Here is a 23,088-nt window from a genome sequence, read left to right as displayed (position 1 = left end):
TAACACATATATTCAGAACCTCTCTGGCCACAGGGGATGTGCCAGAGGACTGGAGAACCGCTAATGTAGTACCATTATTCAAGAAGGGGAGTAGGGAAAAACCGGGGAACTACAGGCCAGTGAGCCTAACATCAGTGGTAGGAAAATTATTGGAAAAAATTCTGAAGGACAAAATTAGTCTCCACTTGGAGAAGCAAGGATTAATCAGGGATAGTCAACATGGCTTTGTCAAGGGAAGATCATGTCTGACTAATTTGATTGAATTTTTTGAGGGGGTGACTAGGCGTGTGGATGAGGGTAAACGCAGTGGATGTGGTATACATGGATTTCAGTAAGGCCTTCGATAAGGTCCCCCACAGGAGACTGGTCAAGAAGGTACGAGCCCATGGAATCCAGGGTGCCTTGGCACTTTGGATACAAAACTGGCTTAGTGGCAGAAGGCAGAGGGTGATGGTCGAAGGTTGTTTTTGTGACTGGAAGCCTGTGGCCAGTGGGGTACCACAGGGATCTGTGCTGGGGCCCTTGCTGTTTGTGGTCTACATTAACGACTTGGATATGAATGTAAAAGGTATGATCAGTAAGTTCGCTGATGATACAAAAATTGGTAGGGTGGTAAATAGCGAGGAGGATTGCCTCAGTCTGCAGGACGATATAGATGGGTTGGTCAGATGGGCGGAACAGTGGCAAATGGAATTTAACCCGGAAAAGTGCGAGGTGATGCACTTTGGAGGGACTAACAAGGCAAGGGAATACACAATGAATGGGAGGACCCTAGGCAAGACAGAGGGTCAGAGGGATCTTGGTGTGCAAGTTCACAGATCCCTGAAGGCGGCGGAACAGGTAGATAAGGTGGTAAAGAAGGCATATGGGATACTTGCCTTTATTAGCCGAGGCATAGAATATAAGAGCAAGGAGGTTATGATGGAGCTGTATAAAACACTGGTTAGGCCACAGCTGGAGTACTGTGTGCAGTTCTGGTTGCCGCACTACAGGAAGGATGTGATCGCTTTGGAGAGGGTGCAGAGGAGATTCACCAGGATGTTACCAGGGCTGGAGCGCTTCAGCTATGAAGAGAGACTGGGAAGATTGGGTTTGTTTTCCTTGGAGCAGAGGAGGCTGAGGGGGGACATGATTGAGGTGTACAAAATTATGAGGGATACTAAGGAGCTTTTTCCCTTCGTTGAGGGTTCTATAACAAGGGGACATAGATTCAAGGTAAAAGGCGGGAGGTTTAGAGGGGATTTGAGAAAGAACTTTTTCACCCAGAGGGTGGTTGGAGTCTGGAACTCACTGCCTGAGAGGGTCGTGGAAGCAGGAACCCTCACAACATTCAAGAAGCATTTGGATGAGCACTTGAAATGCCATAGCATACAAGGCTACGGACCAAATGCTGGAATATGGGATTAGATTAGACTGGGCTTGATGGCCGGCGCGGACACGATGGGCCGAAGGGCCTCTATCCGTGCTGTATAACTCTATGACTCTATCTATGACTCTAACTGCCCCTCCTCTTGGGCTTGCTAAGTACTGGCTAAAAAATTTCTCCTGAATGCAATTTAAGTAATCTGCGCCCTCTATACCTTTCACAATGATTATATCCCAATTAATATTAGGGTAGTTGAAATCCCCTATTATTACTGCCCTATTATTGCACTTCTCAGAAATTTTCCTACATATTTGCTCCTCTTTCTCCCTCTGACTGTTCGGGGGTCTATGGTACACTCCCGGCAGTGTGATTGCCCCTTTTTTGTTCTTTAGCTCAATGCAATAATCTCAGAGGTAATGCAATAATCGTGGGGGACTTCAATCTTCTGGACAAATCAAATCGGCAAAGGTAGTTTGGAGGGCGAATTCATGGAATGCATTCGACACAGTTTCCTAGAACAATACGTAGTGGAACTAACCGGGGAACAGGCTATTTTAGATCTTGTCTTGTGAAATGAGACGGGGTTAATTAGTAATCTCATAGTAAGGGATCCCCTGGGGAAGAATGATCGTACTATGATAGAATTTCACATTGAGTTTGAGAGTGACGTATTTAACTCCAAAACTAGAGTCTTAAACTTAAATAAAGCCAATTACATAGGTATGAGGGGTGAGTTGGCTAAGGTAGATTGGGAAATTAGATTAAATGGTATGACAGCAGTTAATCAATGGGAGACATTTAAAGAAATATTTCATAATACTCAACGATCATTGAGAAATAAGAACTCCGGGGGTAAAGTGATCCACCCGGGGCTAACTAAAGAAGTTAGGGATAGTATTCGATTAAAAGACGAAGCTTATAATGTTGCCAAGAAGAGTAGTGAGCCTGAGGATTGGGAGAGTTTTAGAAACCAGCAAAGGATAACCAAAAAATTGATAGAGAGAAAATAGAATATGAGACTAAACTAGCAAGAAATAGAAAAACAGACTGTAAGAGTTTCTACAAGTATGTAAAAAGGAAGAGAGTAGCAAAAGTAAACATGGGTCCCTTACAGGCTGAGACAGGAGAAATTATAATGGGGAATAAGGAAATGGCAGAGACATTAAACCAATCTGTCTTCACAGTCGAAGACACAAAAAAAATACCAAATAGTGGGGAACCAATGGTCTAATGAGAGTGAGGAACTTAAAGTAATTAATATTGGTAAAGAAAAAGTACTGGAGAAATTAATGGGACTAAAAGAGGTGGCTGCAGAGATAGTGGATGCATTGGTTATGATCTTCCAGAATTCGCAAGATTCTAGAAAGGTCCCCGTGGATTGGAAGGTAGCCATTGTAACATCGCTATTCAAGAAAGGAGGGAGAGAGAAACTGAAGTACAGGCCAGTTAGCCTGACATAAGGCGTTGGGAAACTGCTGGAATTCAATATTAAGGAAGTGATAACAGGGCACTTAGAAAATCATAATATGATTAGGCAGAGTCAACATGAAAGGGAAATTGTGTTTGACAAATTCATTGGAGTTTTTTGAGGATGTTGGTAGCAGGATAGATAAAGGGGAACCAGTGGATGTAGTATATTTGGATTTTCAAAGGGCATTCGATAAGGTGCCACACAAAAGATTATTACACAAGGTAAGGGCTCATGAGATTAACATGGATAGAGGATTGGTTAATGGACAGAAAACAGTGAGTAGGATTAAATGGGTCATTTTCAAGTTGGCAGGCTGTAACTAGTAGGGTGCCGCCTTGCTGTTAAAAAAAAAAAAAAAGTTTTTCCTCATGTCACCTTTGGTTCTTTTGCCAGTCACCTTAAATCTATGTCCTCTGGTTCTTGACCCTTCCGCCAATGGGAACAGTTTCTCTCTATCTAATTTGTCTAGACTCTTCATGATTTTAAATACCTCTATCAAATCTCCTCTCAACCTTCTCTGTTCCAAGGAGAACAATCCCAGCTTCTCCAGTCTATCCTCGTAACTAAAGTCCCTCATCCCTGGAATCATTCTAGCAAATCTTTTCTGCACCCTCTCTAAGGCCTTCACATCTTTCCTAAAGTGCGGTGCCCAGAACTAGACACAATACTTCAGTTGTGGTCGAACCAGTGCTTTATGAAGGTTCTTCATGACTTCATTGCTTTTGTACTCCATGCCTCTATTTATAAAGCCCAGGATCTCGTATGCTTTTATTGCCTCTCCTCGTCCTTCCTACAAAATTGTATCACTTTGCATTTTTCTGCATTAAATTTCATCTGCCACGTGTCCAGCCATGCTACCAGCCTGTCCATATCCTCTTGAAGTCTGTCACTATCCTGCTCACTGTTTACTACACTTCCAAGTTTTGTGTGATCTGCAAATTTTGAAATTGTGCCCTGTACACCCAAGTCTAAGTCATGAATATATATCAAGAAAAGCAGCGGTCCTAGTACCGACCCCTGGGCAACACCACTGTACACCTCCCTCCAATCCGAAAAACAACCGTTCACCACTACGCTCTGCTTCCTCTTACTTAGCCAGTTCTGTATCCATGCTGTTACTGCCCCCTTTATTCCATGGGCTTCAATCTTGATGACAAACATACGCCTTTTAAAAGTCCATATACATCACAACAACCGCATTGCCCTCATCAACCCTCTCTGTTACCTCATCAAAAAACTCAATCAAGTTAGTTAAACACGATTTGCCTTTAAGAAATTGACTCCCTAGTCAATCTACACTTGTCCAAGCGACTGCTAATTCTGTCCCGAATTATTGTTTCTAAAAGATTCCCCACCATCGAGGTTAAATTGACTGGCCTGTAGTTGCTGGGCTTATCCTTACACCCTTTTTTGAACAAGGGTGCAACATTTGCAATTCTGCAGTCCTCTGGCACCACCCCCTTACCTAAGGATATTTGGTAGATTATGACCAGTACCGCTGCAATTTCCACCCTTACTTCCCTCAGCAACCTAGGATGCATCCCATCCGGACCAGGTGACTTATCTACTTTAAGTACAGCTAGCCTTTCTAGTACTTCCTCTTTATCAATTATTAGCCCATCCAGAATCTCAACTATATCTTCCTTTTACTGAGAATCTGGTAGCTGCTTCTTCCTTGGTAAAGACAGATGCAAAGTACTCATTTGGTACCCTGGCCATCCCCTCTGCCTCCATGAGTATTTATCTGTTTTGGTCCCTGATGGGCCCCACCCCTCCTCTTGCTATCTGTTTACTGTTTACATGCCTATAGAAGACTTTTGGATTCCCTTTTATTTTTGCCGCCAGTCTATTCTCATACTCTCTCTTTGCCCCTCTTACTTCCTTTTTCACTTCCCCTCTAAACTTTCCATATTCAGCCTGGTTCTCACTTGTGTTATCAACCTGACATCTGTCATATGCCCCTTTTTTCTGCTTCATCTTGCTATCTCTTGTCATCCAGGGAGCTCTGGCTTTAATTGCCCTACCTTTCTCCCTCATGGGAATGTACCTAGATTGTGCCTGAACCATCTCCTCTTTAAAGGCTGCCCATTGATCGATTACAGTTTTGACTGCCAATCTTTGATTCCAATTTACCCGGGCCCGATCAGTTCCAATCCCATTGAAATTGGCCCTCTTCCAATTGAGTATTTTTACTTTAGGGTGGTCCATGTCCTTTTCCATAGCTACTTATGATACTATGATCTCTGTTCCCTAAGTGTTCCCCCACTGACACTTGCTCCACTTGGCCCGCCTCATTTCCCAGAACCAAGTCCAGCAATGCCTCCTTTCTCTTTGGGCCAGAAACATACTGGTCAAGAAAGTTCTTCTGAACACACTTCAAAAATTCCTCCCCCTCTTCGCTCCTTATTATTACTATCCCAGTCTATATTAGGATAGTTGAAGTCCCCTGTTATCACTACTCTATGGTTTTTGCACCTCTCTGTAATTTCCCTACAAATTTGCTCCTCTATCTCCTTCCCACTAGTTGGTGGCCTATAGAATACACCCAGAGCGTAATGGCACCTCTATTGTTTCTTAACTCTAACCAAATAGATTCTGTCCTTGATCCCTCCAGGACATCCTCTCTCTCCAGCAATGCAATATTCTCCATAATCGATACTGCCACCTGCCACCACCCTTTCTTCTCTTCCCTATCTTTCCTGAACACCTGGTATCCAGGGATATTTAGTACCCAATCTGGCCCTTTTTTGAGCCAGGTTTCCGTTATCGTCACAACATCATATTCCAATGTGGCTAATTGCACCTGCAGCTCTCCAACCTTGTATTACCATGCTTCGTGCGTTTACAGACATGCACTGTAAACCTATTTAGACTTTCCTGAATTCCCTCTTAGTCAGGTCCCATCTACTACTGTACTATTTCTTGCTCTAGTGCTATCTTTCTCTCCCAATCCTTTGTGCACCTTGTTTCTCCTATCCAATGCTACATCCTGTTGCCCATCCCCCTGCCAAATTAGTTTAAACCCCCCCCCCGCCCCCCCCCCCGACCAACACTAGCGAACCTACCCCCGAGGACATTGGTCCCAGGTCCATTGAGGTGCAACCCGTCCAGCCTGTACAGGTCCCATCTACCCCAGAAGCGGTCCCAATGCCCCAAGAATCTAAAGCCCTCCCTCCTGCACCATCTCTTCAGCCACGCATTCATCTGCTTTATCCTCCTATTTCTATACTCGCTAGCGCTTGGCACCGGGAGTAATCTGGAGATTACGACCTTTGAGGTCCTGCTTCTTAATCTCTTTCCTAACTCCTTAAAATCTACCTGCAGGACCTCATCCCTCTTTCTACCTATGTCGTTGGTACCAATACGGACCACGACCTCTGGCTGTTCACCCTCCCCCTCCAGAACGTTCTGCAGCCACTCAGTGACATCCTTGACTGTGGCACCAGGGAGGCGACATACCATCCTGGAATCACGTCTGCAGCCGCAGAAATGCCTGTCTGCTTCCCTAATTATAGAATCCCCAATCACTATCACTCTCATGACCTTTCTCCTCCCCCTCCTCCCGTAGAGCTGAGCCATCCTTGGTGCTATGGTCTTGGCTATAAGAGCAGGGAGGTTATGCTGGAACTGTATAAAACACTAGTTGGGCCACAGCTTGAGTACTGCGTACAGTTCTGGTCACCACATTACAGGAAGGATTTAATTGCACAGGAGAGGGTAAAGACGAGATTTACAAGGATGTTGCCAGGACTGGAGAATTTTAGCTAGGAGGAAAGATTGAATTGGCTGGGGTTGTTTTCTTTGGAACAGAGGAGGCTGAGGGGTGATTTAATTGAGGGGTATAAAATTATGAGGGGCCTAGATAGGGTGGATTGGAAGGACCTATTTCCCTTAGCAGAGAGATCAATAACCAACGGGCATAGATTTAAAGTAATTGGTAGAAGGATTAGAGGGGAGCTGAGGAAAAAAAATTTTCACCAGAGGGTGGTGAGGGTCTGGAACTCACTGCCTGATAGGGTGGCAGAGGCAGAAACCCTCATTTTAAAAAGTACCTGGATATGCACCTGAAGTGCCGTAACCTACAAGGCTCATTTTCGGCCGGTGTATACACGATGGGCCAAATGGCCTCTTTCTGTGCCGTAAATTTTCTATGATTCTATTTCTATGACACAAAGAATCTGCAAAAGGATATAGACAGTTCAAGTGAGTGAGCAAGAAGGTGGCAGATAGAGTATAATGTGGAGAAATGAGGTTATTCACTTTGGTAGGAAGAAAAGAAAATCAAAATATTTTTTAAATGTTGAGAAACTCTTAAATGTTGGTGTTTAGAGAGATTTGGGTGTCCTTCTACACGAAACACAGAAAGTTAACATGCAGTTAGGAAGGCAAGTGGTATGTTGGCCTTTGTTGCAATGGGGCTGGAGCACAAGAGTAAGGAAGTCTTACTACAGTTGTACAGGGCTTTGGTGAGACCACACCTGGAGTACTGTGTACAGTTTTGGTCTCCTTACCAAAGGAAGGATATACTTGCCATAGAGGGAGTGCAACGAAGATTCACCAAACTGATTCCTGGGATGGCGGGATTGTCATATGAGGAGAGATTGAGTAGACTGGGCCTGTATTCTCTAGAGTTTAGAAGAATGAGAGGTGATCTCATTAACATACAAAATTCTTACAGGGCTCAACAGGGTAGAATCATAGAAGTTTACAACATGGAAACAGGCCCTTCGGCCCAACATGTCCATGTCGCCCAGTTTATACCACTAAGCTAGTCCCAATTGCCTGCACTTGGCCCATATCCCTCTATACCCATCTTACCCATGTAACTGTCCAAATGCTTTTTAAAAGACAAAATTGTACCCGCCTCTACTACTGTCTCTGGCAGCTCGTTCCAGACACTCACCACCCTTTGAGTGAAAAAATTGCCCCTCTGGACCCTTTTGTATCTCTCCCCTCTCACCTTAAATCTATGCCCCCTCGTTATAGACTCCCCTACCTTTGGGAAAAGATTTTGACTATCGACCTTATCTATGCCCCTCATTATTTTATAGACTTCTATAAGATCACCCCTAAACCTCCTACTCTCCAGGGAAAAAAGTCTCAGTCTATCCAACCTCTCCCTATAAGTCAAACCATCAAGTCCCGGTAGCATCCTAGTAAATCTTTTCTGCACTCTTTCTAGTTTAATAATATCCTTTCTATAATAGGGTGACCAGAGCTGTACACAGTATTCCAAGTGTGGCCTTACTAATGTCCTGTACAACTTCAACAAGACATCCCAACTCCTGTATTCAATGTTCTGACCAATGAAACCAAGCATGCTGAATGCCGCCTTCACCACCCTATCCACCTGTGACTCCACTTTCAAGGAGCTATGAACCTGTACTCCTAGATCTCTTTGTTCTATAACTCTCCCCAACGCCCTACCATTAACGGAGTAGGTCCTGGCCCGATTCGATCTACCAAAATGCATCACCTCACATTTATCTAAATTAAACTCCATCTGCCATTCATCGGCCCACTGGCCCAATTTATCAAGATCCCGTTGCAATCCTAGATAACCTTCTTCACTGTCCACAATGCCACCAATCTTGGTGTCATCTGCAAACTTACTAACCATGCAAAGATGCAAAGAGGATGTTTCCCCTGGCTGGGGAGTCTAGAAGCAGGGGTCACAGTCTCAGAATAAGGGGTAGGCCATTTAGGACTGAGATGAAGAGAAATTTCTTCACTCGGAGGATGGGGAATCTTTGGAATTCTCTACCCCAGAGGGCTGTGGAGGCTCAGTCATTGAGTACATTCAAAACAGAGATCAATAAATTTCTAGATATTAAAGGCATCAAAGAATATGGGGATGGTGCAGGAAAATGGCATTGAGGTCGAAGATCAGCCATGATCTTATTGAATGGCGGACCAGGCTCGAGGGGCCAGATGGCCTACTCCTGCTTCTATTTCTTACGTTCTTATGTTCTCTCAGAGGGTGGTGAATCTTTGGAATTCCTACCCCAGAAGGCTGTGAATACTGAGTCATTGAGTATATTCAAGGCTGAGTTCGATAGATTTTTGTCTCTAAGGGAATATGGGAATCGGGCAGGAAAGTAGAGTTGAGGTCAAAGCTCATGCATGATCTTACTGAATGGCATGAGGGGCCCTATGGCCTACTCCTCCTCCTTTTTCTTATGTTTTCTCTGTTTCTCCTTTTTTTCTTCTCTCTCTCTCTCACACACACTCACTGGCTCTCTTTTTTCCCTTCTGTCTCTGCCTACGTCCCGCATCACCTCCTTCCCTCTGCCTCTTACCAACGAGCTCACCCTCCATCTGCATCTCTCTCTTCCTGGCTCTCTCTGCCTCCACCCGTTCCTCTGCCTGCCTCCCACGACTTCGCTCTCTCCCTCCTTCCTTCCTACCTCTTCTCTGCCTGCCTTCTCTGCCTACCTACCTCCCAACCTCCATCCTTTCTCTGCCTCCATCATGCAATCTCTCTCACTCTGCCTTCCTGGGATGAGAGGGTTATCCTATGAGGAAAGATTGAGTAGAATGTGCCTATACCGTCTGGAATTTAGAAGATCTCATTGAAAAATAGAAGATTTTAAGAGGGCTTGACAGGGTCGATGCTGAGAGGTTGTTTCCCCTGGCTGGAGAGTCTGGAACTAGGGGACATAGCATCAGGATAAGGAGTCAGACATTTAGCACTGAGATGAGGAGGAATTTCTTCACTCAGAGGGTTGTGAGTATTTGGAATTCTCTCCCCCAGAGGGCTGTGGATGCTGAATCGTTGAGTATATATGACTGAGATCAATAGAGTTTTGGACCCTAAGGGAAATTGGGGATCGGGCGAGAAAGTGGAATTGAAGTCTTAAGATCAGCCATGATCTTAATGAATGGCGGAGCAGTTTCGAGGGGACGTATGCCTACTCCTTCTATTTCTTATGTTCCAATGTTCATAATGCTCTGTCTGCCTCCCTCTCTTTCGACCTCTCTCTGCACCTGACTCCTGACTATCCCTCCCTCTCTCTGCACCTGACACCTGACTATCCCTCCCTCTCTCTGCACCTGACTATCCCTCCCTCTCTCTGCACCTGACTATCCCTCCCTCTCTCTGCACCTGACTATCCCTCCCTCTCTCTGCACCTGACTATCCCTCCCTCTCTCCGCACCTGACTATCCCTCCCCTGCTCCCCTCGGCCCCCGCCTCTCTTTCCCCCCCCCCCCCCCCCCTCGCAGGCTTTCGGAGGCTTCCTCCTTCCTCAGGTGAATGTTGTGGATTTTCCGCGGCATTCGCCTGGGGTGGGGGTGGGGGGGGAGGGGGCCTCCGAGGGCTTGTGAGGTTTAGGGTAGATTTGTTGGTCTATAGCTTGGTGTTGTAAAGTTGTTTACAATTGTCAACCCCAGTCCATCACCGGCATCTCCACATCATGTATATTCGGAGACCTTGTAGGTAACACCTGTCTGTCTGCACACTGCCTTGGCAACGGGCAGTTGAAAGGACTGTCTGTAATCACCAAGTATTGTTCTGTGATTTATAAATGCGAAGGGTTCGAGGATTTCATTTCCACATTCACCTGAGGAAGGAGGAAGCCTCCAAAAGCTTGTGAATTTCAAATAAAATTGCTGGACTATAACTTGGTGTTGTAAAATTGTTTACAATTGTCAACCCCAGTCCATCACCGGCATCTCCACATCACAGGCAGAAAAAGAAAGCCTACGATAGACACCGGGAACTCAATACTATGGAAAGCTTAGAGGAGTATACAAAGTGCAGGGGTGAAGTTAGGATTTTGAAAGGAATTGATAGGGTAGAGAGAAACTTTCTGCTGGTGGGGGAGTCTAGGACAAGGGGACATAGCCTTAAAATCAGAGCCAGGCCATTTAGGAGGGAAGTTAGGAAACGTTTCTTCACGCAGAGGGTGGTAGAAGTGTGGAACACTCTCCCACAAAAAGTAGTACATGCTAGCTCAGTTAATAATTTTAAATCTGAGATTGATAGATTTTTGGTAGCCTGGGGTATTAAGGGATGTGGATGGAGTTTGGATACAAATCAGCCATGATCTCATTGAATGGTCGTACAGGCTCGAGGGGCTGAATGGCCTATTCCAGTTCCTGTGTTTCCTCCTGACCCCTCAGCCCCGTGCGCTCTCTTCCCCTCTCCTGCCCCACGAGCGCCCCTCCCCTCTCTCCTGCCCCATTCAAAATTTGCAGATGACACCAAATTGGGGGGTATAGAAATACCGAAGAGGATTTCGACAAAATGTAGGAAATCTGCAGAACTTGCAGAATGGGCGTGTAATTGGCAAATGAATTTCAATATAGATAAGCAAGGAAGTTATGTTGAACCTTTATAAAATACTGGTTCGGCCACAACTGGAGTATTGTGTCCAATTCTGGGAGCTGCGCTTTAGGAAGGATGTGATGGCCATAGAGAGTGTGTAGAGAAAAGATTTACTAGAGTGGTTCCAGGGATGAGGAACTTCAGGTACGTGGATAGACTGGAGAAGCTGGGGTTGTTCTCCTTAGAGCACAGAAGGCTAAGAGGAGATTTGATAGAAGTGTTCAAAATCATGAAGGATTTAGATAAAGTAAATAAAGAGGAACTGTTCCCACTGGCGGAAGGGTCGAGAACCAGAGCACACAGATTTAAGGTGATTTGTAAAAGAACCAAAGGCATGAGGAAAAACTTTTTTAAGCAGCGAGTAGTTATTATCGGGAATATGCTGCCTGAAAGGGCGGTGGAAGCAGATTCAATCGTGGCTTTCAAAAAGAAATTGGATAAATACTTGAAGGGAAAGAGTGAGGAAATGGGACTAACTGGATTGCTCTTACAAAGAGCTGGCATGGGCTCGATGGGCAGAATAGCCGCCTTCTGTGCTGTAACTGTTCTACGATTCTTAAGTGTGAGATATTACATTTTGGTAGGAAGAATAAGAGTCTAAATGGGGTAGAGGAACAGAGGGCTCTCAGGGTACAGATAGACAAATCACTAAAAGTAGAGATGCAGGTTAATAAGGCCATAAAAAAAGGAAACCAAGTGCTGGGGTTCATTTCTAGAGGGATAGAATTGAAAAGCAGAGAAGTTAAACTTGTATGGAACCTTGGTTAGACCACATTTGGAGTATGTGAACAATTCTGGTCACCGTATTATAAAGATATGAAGGCACTGGAGAAAGTACAAAAAAGATTTACTAGGATAATACCAGAACTGCGAGGTTGTACCTATCAGGAAAGATTGAGCAGGCTGGGGCTCTCTTTAGAAAAGAGAAGACTGAGGAGTAACCTGATAGAGGTCTTTAAGATTATGAAAGGATTTGATAGGGTAGAGGTGGAGAAGATGTTTCCACTTGCGGGACAGACCAGAACTAGGGGCCATAAATATAAGATAGTCACGAATAAATCCAATAAGGAATTCAGGAGAAACTTCTTTACCCAGAGAGTGGTTGGAGTGGAACTCGTTGAGGCGACTAGCATAGATGCATTAAAGGGGAAGCTAGTTGAATACATAAGGGAGAACGGAATAGAAGGATATGCTGATAGGGTTAGATGAAGTAGGGAAGGAGGAGGCTCGTGTGGAACATAAACACCGGCGTGGACCTGTTGGGCCAAATGGCCTGTTTCTGTCCTGTGCATTCTATGTAATTCTGTGTACTTTCTAGCTTTATTAGCAACTTTTAATCTGTGTTAATAAGCTGACAAAATGTTCTCTTCATCCAGTATTCATTATTTGCTAGCAGAAAAAAAGAAGTCTGTTGTACATTGGTTATAAAATATGTATATTTATCCTAGGCATGTGTTCAGAAGAGGAAAAGACCTGCATCTCAGAGAAAAAGGAAATTCAAGACACACAATGACCATCTGGCTGGAATACTGGAGGACTATACTGAAGGAGTATCTGGCAAAGAATGAAAGGAAATGGAACGATAATTGAAGAGGGGCTGAATAATTCAGCAAAAATGTGCTGCGATTGGTACACAGCACTGGAACACTGAGCACAACTTTTCTAATATTTCCTTTAGTTCAGTTACTTCAATCTAATGCTTTTCTGCAGTAGCTTATTAGAGAATTGTGTGAAACCAGAATTACAAATTCAGTCGTTACCAGGAGCAACAAGATGTTTTTTTTTGTCTGATTTTTTTTCTCTCAGTAAAATGTGATGTCTGCATCACTGGAAGCATCCATAAGTTCACAACTTTTTTTTGAATTTTGAAATGGTTTCAGGGAATATTATATAATAAATAGTGAGTAAAATCCTTGCGAACTGTTTAATGGTTGATATCCAGTTTTCACCAGCATCTCTGAGCCAACCAGTGCCTCATACTGCTGCACAGAGTGACCGAGAAATTCCTCTGAGCTACTGCCACTCCACCTCAGTAACTTCACAGAAATTTGGCAGTCTCCCGTTTATACGTGTAGCTGGTGGAGCAGGAGCATCTCCGAGGAAATTCCCAACCCATATACATATGAATCCTTCTATTGTTGATGATGGATAAATACAGCTGACTCTTCCACAATATTGTCAAACTTTTAGAATGGAAGTATTCATTAATTATGTACCCCAAAATTAGACTCTTCCCCCTCGGCTTGACAATTGTACTACTTTCCCAGCACCCCCACCCAAGCATTTTAAAAAATACACCTTTTTATTCTAATAATTAAAACCAACATCATTCAACACATTAGGTTAGGGATTCCCTAACTGTAGCCCATGCCTCAAGGCAAGTCACCCTTATTTGTCTTATATTTCTTACGCACTAGCTTGTCCTGTTTGAATTTTATGGGCCTGGCGGTTTGGAAAGGTCTGTTCTTAGCTCTGTTGCCTCACTGATGGATAAATCCCAAATAGAACAGCAGGTTCAGCAGCTTGAGATATTTGAAAATTAATGGGAATGCGGATTTAAACTTTATATGTAGTCTCCATCGTACATACTATGCAACTCATGAAGACAAACAGCTTGGATACTCCTATGCTTGCAGTCATAACATGAAAGCAGTTGAGGTCGTGAACTTTAAAATAAGTTTATACATTTTTTTTAAATTCAAATAACCTTTAGGCACGCCACTACCAAAACAATAATCTCTTGCTTCAGTACAAATTAATTCTGTTCTTTAAATATCAACATTATTTATCTAGTAAGTTGTATTTTTCTCTGCTTGTTAATTTCTTGGTTCCTCATTCAAATTGCATTATTCAATTAAAACCTTACTAGTGGATGGTTTTTATCATACAAGTTCACAGTTCAGCCTATCTCTTTGCAAATGCATATTTGCATTTCAAAATCCAGTTATTAATTATGATTGAGATAAGAACAATGCTCTTATTTCAATCATAATTAAATCATCCAATTCATTTTTCCCATTGTCCAATATTAGTACAGTTGAGATCACAATCTATATTCAGCTCAACACATCTTGTTAGGGGCTTTCAGTGTTAATGTGAGCAAAAAGGCATACAACCTGTTTCCTTGAGCATTGGGCAATTCTGCATTCATCTGTGACGCTCCAGGTTATACCTGCAATGATATCATCAGTGGTGGATTTCGTCTTTCTTCAGTAGCTGTCTTCCCTTCCCAACTTAGTTAACCGTACATAGTATACTTTTTGTTAGCTGTTATACTTTCTCTTTGTGCTTGGAAGCTTAGACTTTTGACTTAACTGTTGGAACACATTTGCATTCTCTACTTATGCTTCTAAATTAGCTGTCTTACCTTCTTTCTAACCTCCTTAATCCTTCTCTCTACATTCTTGACCCTAATAACACTTTTCCACGCCCCTCTGATTTAGATAAACAATAGCTGACCTTAAACTACCACAGGGTATGAGTTCAGGTGTCCTGGACTTTCAAAGGTGTCATTCAACTAAAAAGGCATAGCTTAGAAATAAAAACAGAAGATGCTGGAAGTACTCAGCAAGTCAGGCAGCATCTGTGGAGAAAGAAAGAGTTAACATTTCAGGTTGATGACCCTTTGTCAGAACTGGAAACAGTTGTAGACTAAACAGTTTTTAAGCAAGTACAGAGCCAGGGAAAGTGGGAGAGAAAGGAGAGGGGAGGAAAGAACAAAGGGGAAGGTCTCTGATAGGAGTGATTAAATGACAAAAGGGATGATGGTGCAAGGCAAGGAACATGGTCATGGGACAAGTAAAGAAACAAAAGATGGGTCTAGAGGAGCTGTAAATGGCAACATCAGAACCATTAGCAGCACTTGCTGTCCGAAAAAAAAGGGGAGCAGTGGTTATGATCTGAAGTTATTGAAATCAATGTTAAGTCCAGAAGGTTGTAAAGTGCCTAAACGAAAGATGAGGTGCTGTTGCTTGAGCTTAGAACAGGGTAAGAGGCTGAGGACAGAGAGATCAGATGGGGAATTAAAATGGCAAAGGACCGGTAGGTCCGGGCCACGCTTACGGACTGAGTGGAGGTATTCATCAAAGTATAGCTTAGAAACTAGAAGTGCCAGATTTTAATTAGCTTTATATAAACCACATTTCCAGTTATTTTGCTCCCCCTTCTCCTAGTGTGTAAATCACCAAGTGGGAATGTGATACCAATAGCATCCACTTCTATTCCTTGTAAAATAATGGAATAAATTATCAGGAGTAGACTTGCAGATTCACCTACAATAATAACTTGGTAAATAAGATTCATGAATTCAGAAGGGGAAGATCCTCCTTGACGACTTTGAGGAAGTGACAACTAAAGTGGATTGTGGTAAGCCCTACAGTGTGGTGTACTTAGACTTCTAAAAGCCATTTGACAATAATTAAACTTAAAGCTGTGGGATTCAGGGTAAACCTTGGGCATGGATAAGAAATTGACTGAAGGGTAGAAAATGAGTACTCATTATGTCAGTGCATTAGTTGGAGGTGGGGGGGGGGCGGTGGTGGGAGTGGTGTGAAGAGTTCCAAGTGCATCGACATCATAGCCTTGACAGAAACTTGGCTCATGGGAGTTGACACCTTGCCCCTTATTGAGGTCTCTCTGCCTGCCTGGCTATACCTTCTACCACCTGCCCTGCCCAAACCGCCACAGTGGAGTGTGGCCTTAACACCAAATCTCACCTCGATCTGTCCTGCTTCTCTGGCACTTTCTCCTCCTCTCACCACCTCACCTTGTTTCACCCCCTCACCTCTCCTCCTCGTTCTCTACCCAAGTTCCACCCCGAGTTTCTCACTGAGTTATCCTCATTCCTGTCCTCCCTCAGCCTCTGCACCGAATTACTTCTCATCCTCGGTGATTTCAGTCTCCATCTCAACTTTCTCTCTGTGTTAACTGGCCTCTTGTTCACCCTCCATATAGATTCTCCTACCCATATTCACGTTGACTCTCTTGACCTTTCCATCTCATGTGGACTCTCTATTCCCATCGCCTCAGTTACAGATAAGGCCATCCCTGATCAGTTGCTTATATCCCTCTTCCAACCCCATCTCCTTCACCATCCACCCCTGGAGAAAAAAACTCTCACCTAGGCCACTTACAACAGCACTTTCCCTTCGTTCACCATAACACTTCTGCAGTTATCAATCTGCTCAATCACACGGTCTGCCTTTCCTGCCCTTGTCCCCAGTAAAATCCGTACTCTCTTCCACCCTGGTTGTTCCCCCATTTTCGCTTCCTTAAGTCCAAGGGGCACAGAATTGAACGTATATGGCGCACAACTGGTTTAACCATCGTCAGAGCACTTCTCTGCCAAAACTGCTCACTACTCCAGGATCATCCTGGAATGCAAAGATGAACCATAGATTCTTTTCCCCACCACCAACCACTTCCTTAAACCCCTTTCCCATGCCTCCTCCACCCTCGCAACCAACATCAAATACGAGGAGTTCATGAACTTCTTTGTAACTAAAATGGAGACCATCCATTCAGCTACCTCCGCCACATCCCTCCCTTCACCTTGCTCACCAAACCAAGCTTCCCCCAGGGTTAACCCCTACCCTAGCCCTGAACTCGCATCTTTCTCCAGTTTTCCTCTCATCTCCCCTCATGACTTCTTGAAGCTTACTTTGTCCGTTCTTCTGCTCATGCTCTCTCGATCCTATTCCCACTAAACTGCTTGGCCTCCATGTTAGCTGATATTGTAAACGGTTCCCTCTCCTCGGATACTGTCTCCCTCCCTATTAATTCTGCCATCATCACCCCCCCTCCTCAAAAAGCCACTCTTGACCCCTCTGTCCTCAAACTACTGCCCCATCTCCAAACGCCTTTTCCTCTCCAATTTCTTTAAATGTGCTGTTGCCTCCCAAATCCGTCCCCATCATTTCCGCAATTCCATGTTTGATCCTCTCCAATCAGGTTTCCACCCCTGCCATAGCACTAAACAGTCCTTATCAAAGTCACAAATGACATCCTCTGACTGTGTCCCTGGTGCACGATCCCGCTTCATTGTTCTCAGCCTATCTGCAGCCTTTGATATGGTCGACCACATCATCCTCCTCCAATGCCTCTCTGTTGTCCAGTGGAGTGATTCTTCCCTGGTTCCACTCTTACCTCATAAGTTGAAGCCAAAGAATCTCCTGCAATGGCTTCTCATCCCGCCCCTGTAGCTAGAGTCCCCCCTCTTATTTTTCATTTACATGCAACACCTCGGTGACGTCGTCTGAAGCTGTGATGTCAGGTTCAACCTTACCACCAATTCCCTCCACTGCCACTATGTTGTCAGACTGCTTGTCCGACATCCAATCCTGGATGAGCCACAATTTCCTCCAATTAAAATTGGGTAGACCAAAAATGTTGGCGTAAATTTTAACCCCTAAGAACGGGTGGGGAGTAAAAATACTCCATTGTTAGAGCGGGGCAGCATCCCGGCTCCAACGCGCCTGATTCTGGGTTTAACCCAGGCAGGTTTGTCTGCGTGTGGAGAGCAGACACCAGGAAGTCCCGCCCCCACTTAAAGCCGGCGGACCAATACTTAAAAGAGCAATGTACCTCATTGAGATACTTGAGGTACTTAATATTTTGTGTATTGGAATAATAAAATGAATTTAATCTTAACTGTTTGGGTTTCCCATCGCTTCCCATTCACGTCAGGTGAAAGCAGGATCCGGATCCATGAGGTGAGTCCCTTTATTGCACTGCTTGTGGGCCTGGAGGAGCAGGAGTGCTTCGTCCAGGCCCAACAAGCTCACCTGGCCAACAGGACCTCTGCGATCGTCCGCGACCCCTCCCTCCCCAATAATGCGCTTCCCCCCCCCCCCCGCCCCCCCACAATGGTGGACCCCCAACCCCCCATGGTGGACCCCACCTACCTCTTACTCTTCACTGGACCTCCAGCACCTTTCAGATCTTTCTCTCAGCCCCACCTATGATCCCCCCCCCCCCTCCATCCCACTGATCCCCGGCTGTGGCTTGCTGCAGCAGGCATTCCTGGCTGACAGTCGGCCAGCCTGTCAATCATGTTGACTGCCGGGTGCAAAACCTGGAAGTGCAATTGATGGGCCTCATCAAGGTCGCGATCTGCCGTGCATTTACCTTCTGGGTTTCGCACTCGGAAATCTTCCCCCCCACCCCCCCCACTTCCAGATTGGAAGTTAAAATTTACCCCATTGCCTTTGGCCCCCACCACAAACTCCATTCCTTCTCCAACTATTCCATCCCCCTCCCTGGCCACAGTCTCGGGCTGAACCAGACTGCTCGGAACCTCGACATCCGATTTGACCCTGTGCTGAGCTTCCTCTCAATTACAAAGACTGCCAACTTCCACCTCCAATAGCATCATTTGGCTCCATCCCTGCCTCAGCCCACCTGCTGCTGAAACTCTCACCTATGCTTTTGTTACCTCCAGGCTTGACTATTCCAATGCTCTTGTAGCTGGCCTCCGGTATTCCACCCTCTATAAACTTGAGTTCATCCAAAACTCTGCTGACCATATCCTAACCCGCACCAAGTCCCGCTCACTCATCACCTCAGTGCTCGCTGACCTACATAGGCATCCACCAATGCCTCGATTTTAAAATTCGCATCCTCATGTTCAGATCCCTCCGTGGCCTAGCCCTTCATTATCTCTGTAACCCCTTCCAGCCCTCCAACCCTCAGAGAAATCTGCATTGCTCCCAACTCTGGCATAATGTGCACCCCCAATTCTTTAGTCGTAGCTTCAATCATCTAAGCCTTAAGCTTTGGAATTCCTTCCCTAAACCTCTCCACCTCTCTGTCCTCCTTTAAGACGCTCCTTAAAACCTACCTCTTCGACTAATCCCGTCCTAATATCGCCTCTTTGCCTCAGTGTCAATTTTTGTCTTATTACACTCCTGTGAAGCACCTTGGGACCTTTACCTATGTTAGACACTATATAAATGCAAGTTGTTGATTGGTGTGCCTCGACTCAGTGTTGGGATACAACTGTTTCTGATTTACATAAATAACTTGGATTCAAATACTCAATGTAAAGTGGTCAAATTTGAAGAGGGACAGTGGATACAGAGGAAGCAGCTCAGAAATGACAGAATCATTATACAGGACTGAAGGAGGCCATTTGGCTCACCATGCCTGAGCTGGCTCTTTGAGAGATCTATCCAATTAGTCCCATTCTCCTGCTCTTTCCCTATAGCCGTGCAAATTTTTCCTCTTCATGTATTTCTCCAATTCCCTTTTTAAAGTTGTTATTTAATCTGCTTCCACCACCTTTCCAGATCATAACTCGCTGCGTGAAAAAAATTCTGCTTAGGAATTCTGTCCAATTCTCGCCTCTGGTTCTTTTGCCATTTACCTTAAATCTGTGTCCTGTAATTACTGACCCTCCTGCCACTGGAAACAATATTTGCTCTATCAAAACCATTCATGATTTTGAACACCTCTATTAAATCTACCTTCTCTGCTCTAAGGAGAATAATTCTAGTCTCTCCAAGTAACTGAAGTCCTGCATCCCTGGTACCATTCCAGTAAATCTCTTCTGCACCCGCTTCTAAGTCTTTGACATCCTTCCTACAATGTGGTGCCCAGAATTGGACATAATACTCCAGCTGGGTCCTAACCAGTGATTTATAAAGGTTCAGCATAACTTACTTGCTTTTGTACCCTATGGCTCTGTTAATAAAGCCAAGGATACCGTAGGCTTTTTTAACAACCTTCTCAACTTGTCCTGCCACCTTCAGAGATTTATGTATGTGCACTCCCAGGTCTCTGTCTTACTGCACCCCTTTTAAAATTGTACAATTTAGTTTATATTGCCTCGCTTCATTCTTCCTATCAAAATGCTTCACTTCACATTTATCTGTGTTAAATTGCATCTGCCATGTGTTTGCCCATTTCACCAGTCTGTTTGTATCCTCCTGCTGTCTGTTACTATCCTCAGTGTACTACATTTCGGAGTTTCGTGCCATCTGTGAACTTTGAAATTATGCCCTGTATACCCAAGTCCAGATCATTAAAAAGTATCAAAAAGAGTGGTCCCAATACTGACCCCTGGGAGTCATCAGATAAGATATGTAAGTGGGAAAAGCAATGGCTGATGAAATTCAGTGCACACAAGTATAAAGTACTGCACATAGGAAGAATTAAATAAGTGACTTGTACTCCATGAATAGTGTTTAAATAGCCTTGGGTGACGCTGAAAGAAACTTATGAGTCGTACATTTGACATTCAACATATCCAACCAATGTAGAGCAGTATGCAACATGAATGTTGAACTACATAACCTTGTTAAAGGTCCATTGTGCCTGTGCCGGCTCTTTGAAAGAGCTATCCAATTGGTCCCACTCTCCTGCTCTTTCCCCATAGCCCTGCAATTTTGTTCTTTTCAAGTATATATCCAGTTACCTTTTGAAAGTTATTATTGAATCTGCTTCCACCATGCTTTCAGGCAGTGTATTCCAGATCATAACAACTTGCTGCATAAAAAAATTCCTCATCTCCCCTGTGGTTCTTTTCCTAATTACCAAATCTGTGTCCTCTGGTTACCGACCCTCCCACCAGTAGAAACAGCTTCTCCTTATTTACTCTATCGAAACCCTTCATAATTTTGAATAACTATTAAATCTTAATCTTCTCTGATCTAAGGAGAACAATCCCAGCTTCTCGTCTTTCTCCATAACTGAAGCCCTAATCGATGGTAACGTTCTAGTAAATCTCCTTTACACCCTCTCCAAGGCCTTGTCATCCTTCCTAAAGTGTGGTGCCCAGAATTGAAAACAATACTCCAGCTAAGGCCTAACCAGAGATTTATAAAGGTTTAGCATAACTTCATTGCTTTTGTATGCTATGCCTCTATTTATAAAGCCCAGGATCCCATATGCTTTTGTAACAGCCTCATCAACTTGTGTACACCCCCAGGTTCCTGCACTCCCCTTAAAATTGTACCATTTAGTTTATATTGCCTCACCTCATTCTTCCTACCAAAATGCATCACTTCACACTTCTCTGCATTAAATTGCATCTGCCCATTTCACCAGTCTGTCTATGTCTTCCTGAAGCCTACTACTATCCTCCTTACTGTTTACTATATTGTGTCCTCTGCAAACTTTGAAATTATGCCCTCTATGCCCAAGTCCAGGTCATTAATATACATCAAAAAGAGCAATGGGGAACACCACTTTATACCTCCGTCCAGTCTGAAAAACAACCACTACTCTCTGCTTTCTGTCTCTTAGCCATTTTTGTTTCCATGCTGCCACTGCCGCTTTAATCCCATGGGCTTCAATTTTGCTAACAAGTCAACCGTCTTTTGAAAGTCCATATACACAATACCAACCACATTACTCTCATCAACCGTATCCATTACCTCATCAAAGAACTCAATCAAGTTTGTCAAATATGATTTGCCTTTGACAAATCCATGCTGACTGTCATTTATTAACCCATGTTTTTCCAAGTGACAGTTAAGTTTGTCATGGATTTGCATCTCTTAAAGTTCCTCCACTTTTGGCTGACTGCCCTGTAGATACTGGAATATCATTCTTCGCTTTTTTAAACAGGGATGTAAGATTTGTAATCCTCCAGTCCTCTGGCACCACTCCCTTATCCAAGGAGAATTGAAAGATTGTGTTCAGCGCCTCCACTATTTCCACCCTCAGCAACCTAGAATGCATCTCATCTGGACTGGGTGACTTTCCTACTTTGAGCCCTGCCAACCTTTTAAGTATCTCCTCTATTTATATTTATCCTATCCAAATTCTCTAACCCTCCTTTAGTGTGGCATTGGCAGCATCCTCTTTTGTGAGGACAGATCCAAATTACTCATTAAGTACCTCAGCCATGCCCTCTGCCTCCAGAAGAAGGAGCCCCACCTTTCCTTTGACTATCCTTTTACTCTTTATATGTTTATAAAAGACTTTGATGATCCCTTTTATGATATCTTTTCTCATGCACTCCCTTTGCCCCTCTTACTTCCTTTTCCAGTTCTTTATTGCACTTTCTGTATTCTGCTTGATTCTCTACTGTATTATGAATCTGATATTTATGATAAGACTTTTTATGTTGCATTTTAATCTCAATATCTTTAGTCATCCAGGGAGCTCCTGTTTTTGATACCCTTCCTTTCCCCTTCGTAGGAATGTGTTAGTCTGTACCCGAACTATCTCCTTGAAGGCTCATTTATTGTTTTACCTGCAAATCTTTGTTTCCAATCCACCTGGGCCAGATCTGTTTTCAACTGACTGAAATGCCAGTTGAGTATCTTCAACTTTGATTGTTCCATTTCATAACTACTTTAATCCTAATCATATTTTGATCATTGTTTCCCAAATGATCTCCCGCTGAAATGTGCTCCACTTGATCCAGTACTGCTTCTTTCCTCATTGGGCTGGAAACATACTGATCAAGAAGGTTTGCCTGTACACATTTCAGGAATTCCTCCCTCCGCCCGGCATTCAGCACTGAAAACCGGTTTGTGAGTGCCACAGTCCCAGAGAGTAGCTGCACAGCCTCTTCCGACTGTGCAGGATGGCCACTCACTTAGTCTCCTGAACTGTCTGTGGCTGCGGGGTGACAAGCTCCTGGAACTTGCGATCCAAGAAACATTCAGCCTCTTATATGCCCTGTAGTGACACCAGCCACTCCACAAGTTCAGAAACCCTGAGCTCATGCTCTAGTAGCCGGAAGCACTTCTTGCACACGTGGTTGTGTAGGACACACAAAGCATCCTGGAGATCCCACAGGGCATAGGATGTGAGGCAACGGGTCTCAGCTGTCCTGCCATTTTACTGAAATTTACTTAAAGTTGATCATTTTTGCCCTCACTTCTTATGTATATTTACTCACTGGGCCCCTCCCTCGATTCTCCGCTCTCCCTCTATTTTCTTTTGCTGTTGTCCATCAGTTAAAATTTCTTA

At 44.1% G+C, this 23,088-nt stretch overlaps 1 protein-coding gene across 5 annotated transcripts in view; it reads left to right on the top strand.

Annotated features, from left to right (window-relative positions):
* Nucleotides 1-14,056, top strand: part of gtf2e2 (general transcription factor IIE, polypeptide 2, beta) — a 210,427-nt gene extending 196,371 nt beyond the window's left edge. For all 5 annotated transcript variants that reach the window (XM_067992906.1, XM_067992898.1, XM_067992889.1 and 2 more), the window contains one exon: nucleotides 12,615-14,056. In XM_067992906.1, coding sequence (XP_067849007.1) covers nucleotides 12,615-12,734 — 120 coding nt within the window. In that variant the 3' untranslated portion in view covers nucleotides 12,735-14,056. The remainder of the gene's footprint in view (nucleotides 1-12,614) is intronic.
* Nucleotides 14,057-23,088: the final 9,032 nt, after the last annotated feature.

This window comes from Heptranchias perlo, chromosome 1, assembly GCF_035084215.1.
Source record: "Heptranchias perlo isolate sHepPer1 chromosome 1, sHepPer1.hap1, whole genome shotgun sequence".
NCBI lineage: Eukaryota > Metazoa > Chordata > Chondrichthyes > Hexanchiformes > Hexanchidae > Heptranchias > Heptranchias perlo.
Note: the sequence above shows the minus strand (reverse complement) of the source record. Positions and strands in the feature narration are given on the sequence as shown.